Below are 12529 nucleotides of genomic sequence, written 5' to 3'. Positions count from 1 at the left end.
TTTCTCAGTTCTCCCAAGGATAACATATAACTAGTACATTCTAGATCATATTAATAAATTACCCACAGTGGGTGCTTTAGGGAATTAAGGCTTATTTCTCCTGTGAAATTCTAGTTAAGAATTGCTGCTAACAATTGAGTAATACTAGACTGAAAAACAGGCATACTACTGTGAGAAATCATTCTACGTATTTTTTTTAATCATTCTTTTTTTAAAAATGGAAAATGGTGATGTATGGAATTGATTAAATACGGCATACAGTGTGATTCTCTAGCTATTGTAAAAAAAAATCACAAATTTGTGAGCTCTTACATTGTTGAAAAGTATGCATCAAAATCACCTCTGGAACTCATTAAAAAATGGAAATAGTCTTCCTCCACCCCAGTCTCAGCCAGCTGAGAAGTGAAATTGGAAGGATAAATAATTTAGTAGTTCATTTCTGTATGAAGATGTTCAAACAGTTCAATGTAAACCACTTAGCTCATTTGAGGTCCTTTGCCTCAACAATGAATTATGTGTATTAGCATTTTAAAGTTTTTACATCTATTTTACCTCACTCTAGAGACTGACAGAAATTAACAGTATGATACGGACAGGAGAAACTCCAACCAAAAAGAGAGGGATTCTTTTGGAAGACGGAAGTGAATCACCTGCCAAAAGAATTTGCCCAGAAAATCATTCTGCCTTATTACGCCGTCTCCAAGACGTAGCTAATGACCGAGGTTCCCACTGAGGTTAGTCTGCTGTATTGAAACTGTCTTCTCACAAACTGTTTAACAGCATCATTTAATGCATGTTAGATCATGGGGCTCTTCTTTAATCCTCCCAGTCTCTATCCTTAGGATAGTTTTATTCATCCCATCTGCCTTTTTTTCCCTACCATGAGTGCTTGCCATTAAGACTGCTTAGAATCCAAATGGGATTTTTTTTAACTCTTTGGCAAAGCTTTTACAAGTATTGCAGAGAAGGAAGCATGTTTAAGTCGGTATGTGAGGTCTCTGTTGATATGTTATGGAAGAGGAGGTGCGTTTCAATTCATTCCTACCTGTTTTGTGGTCAGCTATGGCCCTCATGAAAAGCAAAACAAAAACTAGGAATTTTGTCCTAAGACACTTGGTAGGAGTGTGAGATTTTTGCACTCCTGAAACATAACAAGGGAGAGAGCCCAGATTCAGATGTCCTAGCTTACCAGCCCCCGTCTCCCATTCCCTGTGTGTAATTCTCCCCTCTCCCGTCAGGTGTGGTGCAGCGTCACAGGTGTTTGATTGTTGGCTGTGCAATGTGTGAGTGAACTTGTATAAGAAGTGGCACTTTAGGGCTATGAAAAGCATGATTTTGTAACCCAGATTTTGCTGTATATTTGTGATGGCACTTTCTACAATGTGAACTTATGTTAAGTACAAAACTTCTAGGCTGAACACTATCTTTGATGCTTTTGTACTTTTTTAAACTGTTAGAGCCCCCATAGCCACCTTTTGGGCATATGTTTTAAATTCTCCAGTTTGTGTTTGTTTGGTCAATAGGGATCAGCTGGCTAAATGAAGATTTTAAATCAAGTTGAATTAAGGGAATTAATATGAAAAATTATGACCTCTTCCTTTAGGAGGTAGTTATCCAAAAGATGTGTGTCTACTAAGGTGATATATTTTAAAATATATCTTTGAGCGTGTTCCTGGAAGTTTCAAAAAATAGGTTGGGGAATTTAGGTTTTTATTAGTACATAGAACCATTTATACAAATTAGAAAAGGTTATTTAACAGCTATTGAATTATCTATATATACCTTTATTAATCACTATTGTTCCAGCAGTTTTCAAGTTGAATGAATAATCTTATTAGGAAGAAAATTCAATTGTAAATTGAATCAGTATAAACAAAGTTACTAGGTAACTTCATATTGCTCTGAGAGAAATACGGAACTTACACTGTTCAATTAGAATAGTGTTCTGCAAAAATATTTATAAAACCTCTCAAGATACTTACTGCTACTGTAATTTTATATGAAAATAAGTGTATTTTTCAATAAAGCATTTATAAATTAATCTGTTTAGCTATATTGAGAAAAGGGTATTTAGTTTCCTGCATAAATGACAAAGAACCATCATTTATTGGTTTATTTTGTCTCTACAAAACACATTAGTCATTCATCATTTAAATAATTTGACTTCATTAGAAACCGTTTTAACACTTTTTCTCCCTCCTTCCATAAAAAATACAGTAAGTAATTTGCTTTAAAAAAAACACAACAACTCTGAACAAGTGTTCTGGTTTCCTCGCACTCACCTAATAGGTACTTCACCGATAGCAGTTTATAAATCAGTAAGACAGTAGGCTGAAGACTGACGTTCAGATCTTCCACTTCAAAAGTGCTAACAAGCTACAGACCTGCTTTCCCTATACCTCTCCTCTCCGTATCCTAACATGTACAACTGAAACCACTGATTCAAAAATCATTATAGTGCTAATTAAACTCTGCCTACTCTATTAGTTTAAATGAATGCCACTTACCTTTAGCATTATATTCAGAAAAATACTTAAGCCTCAAGGTCCCCAATAATTTGGAGTACTGAACTAGATAACCGCCGTAAAGACACTTCTGACAGAAGTAATGCATCATTTAAAGAGAGGTTTCCGAACTTGGCTGTTAGACCTAAGCGTACACGGACGACACTCGTACCAGTCACTGTTCACACAGTTTACTCTCAGGCATCCCTGGCCACCGGTCAGCGTTAACCAGGCCGCGTCCGGCAGGAAAGTGCACGGTGCACGAGGCGCCCCAGCTCCTAGGTTGCTACTGCTTTCTCTTCTTTACTGAAAGGTTGCACTGAGCCAGGCTTTACCCATGACAGGCCAGCAACGTGAACACTTTTATTGTGCTGTTCTTCAGGCTTCTTCTAGGCACAAAGACAGACATTAAAACATGACTGATGAGATTTCAGCACTGGACAAACTCGTCTCCCAAAGAGTTATTTGTAGATAATGAGTAGTCTCCAAGGATGACATTTTTGAAAGGCAACAGTGAGTTAACTATTTCAAACGTGGTTATCTACTTACTTTCTGAGTCAGCATCTTCTCTCTGGCTTCATCGTGTACAGAAGGATTCCATGGAGAAAAGCTTAAGGAAGAGAAAAATATGTAAAAACTGTTGTGGCTTACTCAATTTGTGTCACATCTACTTTTTAATACGTAAGCTAGTTCCTGTAACAGAACATAACAAGGAACAATACTTTTTTTAAAGATTTTTATTAAACTATAGCTAACATACAATATTATATTAGTTTCAGGTAAGGAACAATACTTTTTAAAGAGTAGTCTTTAATCAGTTGTCAACACATATGTTTTTAGACATTACCTAGATTATTTTCTCACATAGTAACTACCCCTTATTTAGGTTAGCTCATTTAAGCCTCACAACAACCCCTGAAGTACTACTATTGAAAGATCAAGAAAGTGAGGCCCAGTCAAATTAAGTAATTGCTCTGGGTCAGCAAAGCCCGTGAGTACAAAAGTCAGCCGTCTGTCTGCGGAGCCTACGGCCTTAGCCAGTGTAACACACTGCCTCCCCAGCAACCCCAGGGCAGCAAAGAGCTACATCACCAGTTAGTTCTTCAGTTCTCAATACTCCTCCAAACACTCTTCCCCAAGATCAAACACCCTGGTGCTAATGGAACCCACTATTCCCACTATTCATTTTCCCTCCTTTCACCAAATCTGAATGTCGATGGGGAAACGGCAATTTCAGAGGGGCTCCAGCTGAAAGTGCGAACTGAAAAGTCCTGACATTTGAAAGAGCACAGTACAAGGATCCTCAGGAAACCAAAGGCACTAAATCGCTCGCTATCGGCATTATGTGCTAGTCAATGTAGAGCTTTTTGTTGAAGGAAAGAGCCCAAGAGGTATTAGAAATCAAGTTGACAACAAATAATAACGGTTGTAGGCTAACAGATTATCTCCACGTTCCCTAAGTCCCCATTTTGAGACCACCTGAAAAATGGAAGCACAGGCCCGCAAAGTACAGCTTACTAGGTCATGTCCCACTTACCTAATGGCATAGGGGTCTTCTATTTTAGGTTGGTCAAACAGACGAGCCGCGCACACCTTAACACTGTCAACCACTTTACTCTTAAAAAGCTGAATGTCTTTTTCATACCTGTGTTGAAAGTTTACATCAAAAAGTTACCAACAAAATCGACTTGGCTGCGTTTTCGGACTGACTGAAACCATAAAGCCGGTACGTACAGCACTGCAGCCTCTGGGTTGAGAGGGCTTGCCGTGTCGATCTTGTAGAACACTCTCCGGGCATACATCAACACTTGCCAGATGTGATTGTGGTTCCGCCTAGAGGGAGACAAGCGTGACTGCTGAGGCTGCCTCTTGCTGACTGGTCACGAAAGGAAACACTTATGTACTAACCTCCACTTTGCAAATGCCCTCTTCACATCCAGTTCACCTGAGGTGGGATCAACGAGCGGGTGGAAGACGGGGATATCAAACACCAGGCGCTGCACAGAGAGAGACACATGTTTTCATGGAAGCCACGGTGCTCATTAGACCCGTACAGATAGCTGAGAAAAGCTTCTGGACAAGGCAGCCATGTTGTCAAAGGAGGAGCCACCTCAAAAGGGATACGTAACCACTTTCACATGTTCTTCTAAAGTTAAATTCCGCAGTAGGGGGAAGTCACAGCACAGCGGCTACCGTGCATGGACTCAGTGCTGTAGTCCAGCTTCCAGCCTCAGTGCACGCGGGCAGAGAAACCAAGAAGAGTGAAGGCACGGCACAAGGTGCAGCAAAGCACAGACCTCCCTCGAAGGACTACTGAGTAGACAAACGTTAAGTATTCACTCAGGAAAAGAACCAAGAAATCTTTCAAGCGCTTTAAGCCCTCCTCACTGGACAGCAGATGAAGCCAGACTGTCTCCTACTTACTGGACAGTCACCGTCCGGGTAGTTATCAGGGATGTAAACTGTAAACTTAAACACACCGTCTTGATAAAGTCCATGCCGAATGAATATTACTCCAAACCACACTGCAAGAAAAACATAAAACTAGTTAAGACCTGTGTTTGTGTCAGGGGAACCAAACGCGCTATAAATGTGTTAGAAAAGGAGTGAGTCCTTACTTAATGCGGAGCGGTAAGATGGCTGCACATAGACACCTGGTAACTTCTGCTTCACAACCAAGGTACTGAAACAGAAGCAGCAGAATGACGAAACTGTATGGCTGTAAGGGACACACACATATCAGACCACCCCACGTGATTTTTTGAGAGAAGGAACGGTCCCTGGAGGGGCAGCTCTGCCCTCGCCACACATGCTGCGTCTCATGTGGCCCTGACTGCTGCCCGCTCACTGGCTTCATGACCCAGCTCAAACACGGGAGCCGAAACAGGGCCCCCGATTAAGGAATTAAAGCCAAACAGGGATACACAAAAAAGCAAGCTTTTCTCCCAGAAGTCAGCTTCCCCAAAACATTGTCTTGGAAACCAAGCGGAAGTGATTCTGAACAGTGGAACCTGGTTTAAGTCCTGGACATTAAATCCGAGGTAAGGGAGAGTATTTGTAAGATTACTGCTTTTCTGACTGTGGACGATAGAGCCTGCCCACACATTCAAAAGCCATTTTTAGGTAATTAAGATAGTGCCATGGAATTGCCCCACTTAGGTGTCATTTAAGTTTGAACAGCTGGGAGACAGACGGCCGTGTTCAGAGTTTCTGCAGCGGTCCTGGGCAGCAGGCATCAGGCACGTACACTGACTATACTCTGCTCCCCAGTTCACCCCATGACTCCAACACCTGAACTCTGGGCCAAGTGGGGAATGCTGGGAGCCAGAACAAGGGGACACACATGCACTGGCACAGGGCTGCACTGGCTCGTCTGGGACCTCGTCGCCCACTGACAGCCATGCCGCTCTGGTCCTTGCAGCTGAGCCGGGAGCCTAAATGAGCAGGGCTGTGACCAGACCTTGTAAAGGACAATGCTGAGCCAGGACCTTAAAACACACGAACCTGCCAGTCCTGAACTGGAACTGGAAGTAGCTTATTGGGCCTTAGTCAGTAGTTTTCATTATCTATTTGGTATCACACTTATCTTGAACCATTTTAAAGTAGTCCCATTTTTAAGTCACTAAAATTCCGCGGGTAACAGCAGCATGGTTGGCAGGTGTGTCTACTAACATGAAGTTTGCCAGAAAGGCCGTGTTGTGTTCTCATACAGACAACACACTTACTGCCCCAGTAGAGGCCTGTCCGTCACTGCCCAGCCTCATACACAAGGCCTCCATTATAAAGCTAATGGGACCACTGCCACCAAGGCACACTCAGGCATTCACACTGGGGCGTCAGACCCTCTGACCATTACACCACCAGTACAGCAAGTGAAAGAAGGCTCAAGGGTGCTTAAAATAGCTTCATGTTCAAAGAAATTGTAAAATAACTGAAATTAGGCATTAAGTCTCCTAACTTCCTGCCCTTGTGACAAACTATTAAATCAAATGCCACCTGCACTTCTTCACTGTTTGAGCCCCTACGATGGGCCAGGAGTACTCTGCAGAGCTGCCTACCTGCTCACACTGCAGTCATGGGCAGCGGCACTCCAAGTTTTCACTTCTGTGAAACTGCCTAAGTCTGCCTTTGGGGGTCACAAGGATAAGTCAAATTCCCTCTCTAATGACAGAACTTCGTATATATGAAGACAGGTACTTCCTCAGTTTCCTCTTCTCCGAGTCAGCAGTTCCAGTTCCTCCAGGTGCTCACTGCTAAGGTCTGGCTTTCTGACCTCTGCCTCCTGGGGCCACCTCCCCCCAGTCCGTCAGGATGCCGCTTACAAAGTGGTCACCATAACGGAGCGCAAAGCCTCCAGCTGGGTATGACCCGAAGACTGGATTGCCATCCTCGCACTGTCCCATCCTCTACGACCACCTCTTCAGGAGGTGGATTCCTCACTTCATATAGACAAAGACCAAAATTAAGTCATTAGGTTCCTGACCTACTGTACGTGCTTAATAAATCTTACTTTCTTCCTCTTGTTCTGCAGACAGACATGTAAATGAAAGCACACATCTCCCTCTAAATCTTACTTACCCAAGCTCTGAAGAAGAATCATTACACTTATGTAACACTAGGCCTTGGTTAAGAAAGATCATATTCCCTCTATTGTTCTATAAACATTAAGGCTGATACTTGAGGGGTTTGAGCTTTAAGATTAAATGGCTGCCATTTACTGAGTCCAGTCCATCTGAATAAATTTCATTCTTTACCCTCAAGAGTCATTCAAAATGTAATGAAGTAGTTGGTTAAAAACTTACAATTCTGCAAGAAGAGAGTATTCCAGGTAGAAGGGTCCATAAGAAGCATGCGTGCCATTTGTTGCCTGTGCCACTGGGGCAGGAGATGTAGGCTTAGTGATGGGCAAAGCATTTTTGGGAATAGAGGGGAGCTGTTTCTTTGGAGCCGTGCGTGGAGGACTGGTTTTCGCATCCCCCGTTAATGTCTTCTCTTCACCATCAGATCGCTATTCAAGATGAAGTGGTGAGAACATTTGTTAGGGTGATTCTTAAACCACAAGAGTACATGTGATGTACTCTTAGTCCTTGACCTAAAAGCTGGAATTACTCTTTTGCAAGGACACCCTAGCATCATGCTCAAGGTGACTTAAATGTCCTTTGAGCAGATGGGCCATTATAAAGGGCAGGACAAAGCTGACGCAAAACATTAGAAAACCCTTTTGTTAACTGCATCCTATAAAGACAATAAAGCTAATATTTACAAGATTTAAGAGAAACAAAGAAAGAAGTGGTTTCTCCTGGTGGCCCCCAAAAGAGGGCAAGGGGTTACTAAACAATTAGACAACTGTACAAGACTAGAAAAGTCCCTGGGCACTGAGCTGCTGTAGAGGGTCAGGTGCTAAGCAGCTCGGAATAAATAGTAGAGATGACTGAAATGAGTCAGTCACGACCTGAGGTTAGCACTTGGGTTTGAAACCAAGAATGAAGCTATTCTCTCACTGGCAACGGGTCTGATTTTGATCTTGTCCCTAGTGGATACGTTTCCACATCTGGACTATCACCAGCATCAACTGTCACCCACAGTAGAGACAAAGGTCTAAATGAATCCGAGACTAAACTACCATCTCATAGGCACTTCCTTGGCTCCAGTGCAGCAAAGGCTGTTTAATCAGCCGTTTTAAAAATGTATGTCAGATGCATAGAAGAAAATATTAATACCGTGTTTCCCCGAAAATAAGACCGGGTCTTACATTAATCTTTCCTCCAAAAGATGCACTAGGGCTGATGTTCAGGGGATGTCATACTGAAAAATCATGCTAGGACTTATTTTCCGGTTAGGTCTTATTTTCGGGGAAACATGGTAGCGGTGCTCTCGTAGAGGTGGGATTATGGGTTGTATTCATTTTTTGTTTGCATATTTTCAGCTTTCTGAAAATGTATTATTTTTGCAATTAAGAAACAGACATTTTATTTAGAAAAATTAAACCAGGGCCCTCAAGTCTGGCTTGACAACACTAGACTTGCCTTTCCCAAGGCTTTTCTAACCATAGAATCTTGCCGTTTAGTAGAAACTACAATAACATGTCACAGATTTCATCATATGTAAATATAACCTGTCAAAATAATGTTAGAATTGTGATTACCAGAATGATTTCTATTACTTGAGATGCAATCTCAGTCTCAGAAACTGACTTTAATCAGCAAAATAATTATTTCACAAAAGTAAACATGAACTAGAAAAACCAGGTAATCTTGTTAAGATTGCAGGCAACCTCAGTAAGAATTATCTTGGCCTCTATGCTGATGCGAATGGTTTCCTCACTAAATTTATCAACTATACCTACTTTGCGTACAGAGCTTGTAGACATGCTCCAGAAAGGGTTCATAACGTGTACTCCACACAAAGAAATTCAGTGGTCTGTGACATCAGACTCTTCCGTCTTCAGAATTCACGTTACCTTAAAATGAGACGGGAAAACAGATGTACCAACAGCAAAAGTTAAGATTTCAGAAATAACTGTGAACTAAATCTGACATTCTGAAAAGAAATACAATAGAACATTATAAGTTATAGAAACATAGGGGAAAAGTTTTCAGAAACAGTTTCGTTTCGTTCCCCCCCTGTCTTTTGACTCCAATTTCTCCCACCTTTAAAAGCCTGCGGGAATCTGTGGGCCCAGTACTTGGCCAGGATTCAGAATATTCAGTGACACAGTTCAGCTTTGGTGCCAGAAATGCAGAAGATGTGGACTACGGTTGCTACTTAGCATAATATATAGGCATTTGACTACTGGGAAAGGCAGGTTCAGAATGCACTGTACCCACATAATACAAAAAACTCTATTGCTGTTTGCAGGGTTATGAGGAATGAAAGATCCATGGGGGCTGATTTAAGTGTCTTAAATGAGTTGTCTTAAGTACAAAATGATTCTCTCCAATGAAACTAGTAGCCAAAGAAATAAGAAAAAACATAGGGGAGGGAGAGCATGTAAGACAGTGAGGGGTAACTGGGTCCTGTTGGGACCACCCCCAAGAAACGACCATTTTCAACTGCTTGGAAGTATGGAAACTGCAGGATTGCGCATTTAAGGACCTGCCAAGCATTACATACAAATGCAACAGAGGAGTGCAAATGAGACATTTCACAAACACCAATTCCACCAAAGCTTTAAGCAGTGGATAAGAAATCATGTCTCAAAGGTCACAAAACCAGTGGGTCATTTACTAAAAATAGAAAGGAATAGAGGCAAAGGAAAAACAGCAAGCCTAGCTGTAGGAACAGCAACTTCTCTGCTCTGGCGAGTTCCCCCAGGCTGGGTTAGGTTTGAAGCAGAGCTCCTTCTCTGAATTCCTGCTTGCACCAATCAGAAGGCTGAAAGTGAAAAGGGTCGAAACGTATCAACATTTTAACTAAATTCTGAAGAAGCCAGTCATTAGAGAATCATGTACCAAATGTTCCTAATCTGCAAAAACGTGTTTTCTGGCAAGACTTAAGACACTCACAGGTGGGTACCAGGTCTCCCATGCCCCGCCAGTGCCAATTACTGCTGTTTTGATTTCCAAGATATGCCACCTGGTAATTAAAGGAATGGAGATCCTGATTCTTCCACGAACCTGTTGACTTATATCCAATAAACAGCAACTTATTGCTGAGAGCTCTCTGGAAATCTGCCTTGAAAGGTAGATTTATGACACGTAAACATGGCTGGGACATCCCTTATTGAAAAGCCCCCCCTCCCGCCTTGGGACAGTGCTGACCACCGTGTAAATTTACCTGGAAGGTCCCCTTCAAGTCTAACAAGTAATGATTCTGTGACTTTGCCTTTAAGAATCAAAGCTTGTCCCCAGTGCCTCCTGTCTTTCAGCAGGAGGTACTGTCTACTGCTGCCTGTTACCAGCAGCAACTTAATCACCTGGAGAAATTGTAGCACGTTTTTCGGGAATACCTACACCATTTATTAGACGGCTAGTCTACCTAGGCAGTATAGCATTTTCCCACAGGAGTGACATACATGGAAGGAAGACAGAGAATTCGTCCTAGTCAATAGGAAGCGATTTTAGAACGTCTGCCGGTTAGGCCAAACAAACACGATTGCCTTCCCTTATATCATACAGCTAAGAAGTCAGGATCTTGGACCCATATGAATGATCCGTACATGGCATGAGTCAGAACTCACAGATGGGTGCTGCTTTCCTACTATGTGCCACAGTCCCTTAATAGGCACTACCTCTTAGAAACAGCCTGACATTCCACGTTAAGAGGCGACAGAGCAGGGCCAGAAAAAAAGGCGAAAACAGCCTTGGTGCCAGCCCCAGGTATCTGGGGACTGTCAGGACGGGCACGCTCGCCCTGGGCGGAAACCCATCTCCGCACACGCAGAGAATCTGGACAAACCTGTCTCGAGGTGATGCAAGACAGGGGCCATGTCTTGGCCTCACGGCGAGCTCGAGGCCGGGCCCGGCGAGCGAGCCCCTCTGGTGGGGGGCTGAGGGCCTCCGGGGCTCGGGGACTGCCCCCACCCCTCAGTCAGGGCCCAGGGACAGAGCCGGGCGTGGGGACGACAGTGGAGGGCGGGTCCTGGACGGGGCAAGCGGGTCGGCCCGCCTCCTCCCCTCAGGCCAGCCCGGCCCAGCTCCCGGACAGCCCCCAGCGCGCGCCCACAGCCCCTCGGCGGCTGGCGCAGCAGGTGCCTGCAAACGCGGACAGGTGCCCAGCCCCGCCCCCGTGTCCCATTGCGGCCGCCGTCGCTACAGTCAAGAGTGCCCAGCAGGGCAGACAAACGCCGGGCCCGAGGACGCTGGCGGCCCGAGTTTAAGGACCCCACGACCCTCGCGTACCTACCAGTCAGCCCGGCAGCGCACTTCGCCTCGGTGCCTTCAATGCAGTGTCCCCGTCTGCGGAGCGCCGTCGCGAACCGACAGCATCTCTGGCTGCAGCGCCAGCCCAGCCCCCGCCTGCGCCCCGCCCCGCCCTACGCTCGGTGTCGGGCTCCGCCCCCTGCCCCAGGCCCGGCCCAGACGCTTCCGCCCAGCCTCCTGGCAGGAAGTGGTTCCCATACCTGTCGGTCAAAGACGTTCTTCCGGGGATGTTGAGACGGCAGCACTCCGTCCTGCCAATCAAATCTACTCTGCTCGGGTGGGGCAGCACTGGACCCTCCCCTTACGTAACAGCTCCCGGAGCGAACTGTCAGTCACGGAAGTATCGGCGGGGATGGTTGAGGAGGGTGACAAGCAAGGCCTGCACTTAATTGGTCACAGTGTCCGCCAGTCACCATAGAGACCCACCCACAGGTTTGTGCGTTGCCACAGCAGCCATTCAGGGCGGCTGGGACTGCGGGTTTTACTAGCCTGGGAGGGGGGGCGTGGGACCAGACGGGGGTCCTTGGGAGACTTGGGGGCGGGGCCGGCCGCCTGTGTGACCTCCCCGGAGTCCGCCTCGTTAAGTTGCGCCCCTGGTGATGCCGCGAGGCCCGAGGCCGCCACGTCGGACCGCCGTGGTCCGGTCGCCCTGGACTGAGAGGCTCTTTCAGGTTGGGGGAACCTGGAAGAACTCTGTGTAGTGTTGAGAGACCCGTTTTCGATGCCTAGGAGTGAAGGAGCCAATGGATACAGATGATGGGAACCACACTTCCAGAGTCATCCCTTGGCGGTAGCGTGGCCAGAGGAGCTTTGAAAAAAGTGTGCCCGTCGGACCCAACCTGTGAAATGCGAGTGCGGGGCGGCGGGAAGGGGGCGAGTGCCAGGAAGTTGTTTACATTTGTCACAAGTCGCTCTGGAGAGTCTGGTACACACACAAGTTTGGGAACCTCTCCCGTAGCCCCGTAGCTCCTGGTCCTCGCATTCTTGATTATTTTTTACCTCAGAAGCCATCACTTTGATCGGGAACACCTTTAACACGGCTCAGAAGCGGTCCACGGGAGCCATTGCAGACCGAAGCGAGTCTGCGCTCGGGCTGACTGAGGAGGCGCCGTTCCCGCAGCCCCGTCCTTTCCCCACGTCTGTCCCCAGACTCTGAGAGCTGCT

General features: G+C 45.4%; 2 protein-coding genes and 1 long non-coding RNA gene across 11 annotated transcripts in view; 2 read left to right on the top strand and 1 right to left on the bottom strand.

Moving 5' to 3' along the window:
• RBL2 (RB transcriptional corepressor like 2) overlaps positions 1-2041 on the top strand; it is a 44244-nt gene extending 42203 nt beyond the window's left edge. The window contains exon 22 of the mRNA XM_019732348.3: positions 563-2041. Within this exon, the coding sequence (XP_019587907.1) occupies positions 563-733 (171 nt within the window). The 3' untranslated portion in view covers positions 734-2041. The remainder of the gene's footprint in view (positions 1-562) is intronic.
• Positions 2042-2098: 57 nt separating this feature from the next.
• AKTIP (AKT interacting protein) lies at positions 2099-11703 on the bottom strand. Of its 9 annotated transcripts, none has more exons than XM_074314888.2 (10): positions 11566-11703; positions 8851-8964; positions 7307-7512; positions 5123-5223; positions 4929-5029; positions 4413-4501; positions 4239-4337; positions 4042-4149; positions 3054-3114; positions 2099-2893 (listed from the first exon to the last, which is right to left on the bottom strand). In XM_074314888.2, exons 2-10 carry the CDS (start codon positions 8890-8892, stop codon positions 2783-2785), a joined length of 918 nt encoding a protein of 305 aa, XP_074170989.1. In that variant the 5' UTR covers positions 8893-8964; positions 11566-11703; the 3' UTR covers positions 2099-2782. The 9 variants fall into 9 exon arrangements, with proteins under 9 accessions (XP_074170989.1, XP_074170985.1, XP_074170990.1 ...); XM_074314884.2 differs by lacking the exon at positions 11566-11703 and adding an exon at positions 11349-11503; XM_074314889.2 differs by lacking the exon at positions 11566-11703 and adding an exon at positions 11349-11503 and having other exon boundaries at positions 2099-2890.
• LOC141567514 (uncharacterized) overlaps positions 11666-12529 on the top strand; it is a 49661-nt gene continuing 48797 nt past the window's right edge. Inside the window, exon 1 of the long non-coding RNA XR_012490188.2 lies at positions 11666-11797. This is a non-coding gene — a long non-coding RNA (uncharacterized LOC141567514). The remainder of the gene's footprint in view (positions 11798-12529) is intronic.

The sequence above is a fragment of the Rhinolophus sinicus genome, chromosome 8, assembly GCF_057876585.1.
Source record: "Rhinolophus sinicus isolate RSI-liver-muscle chromosome 8, RSI-T2T, whole genome shotgun sequence".
Lineage (NCBI taxonomy): Eukaryota > Metazoa > Chordata > Mammalia > Chiroptera > Rhinolophidae > Rhinolophus > Rhinolophus sinicus.
This window is presented reverse-complemented; position numbering and strand designations above follow the sequence as displayed.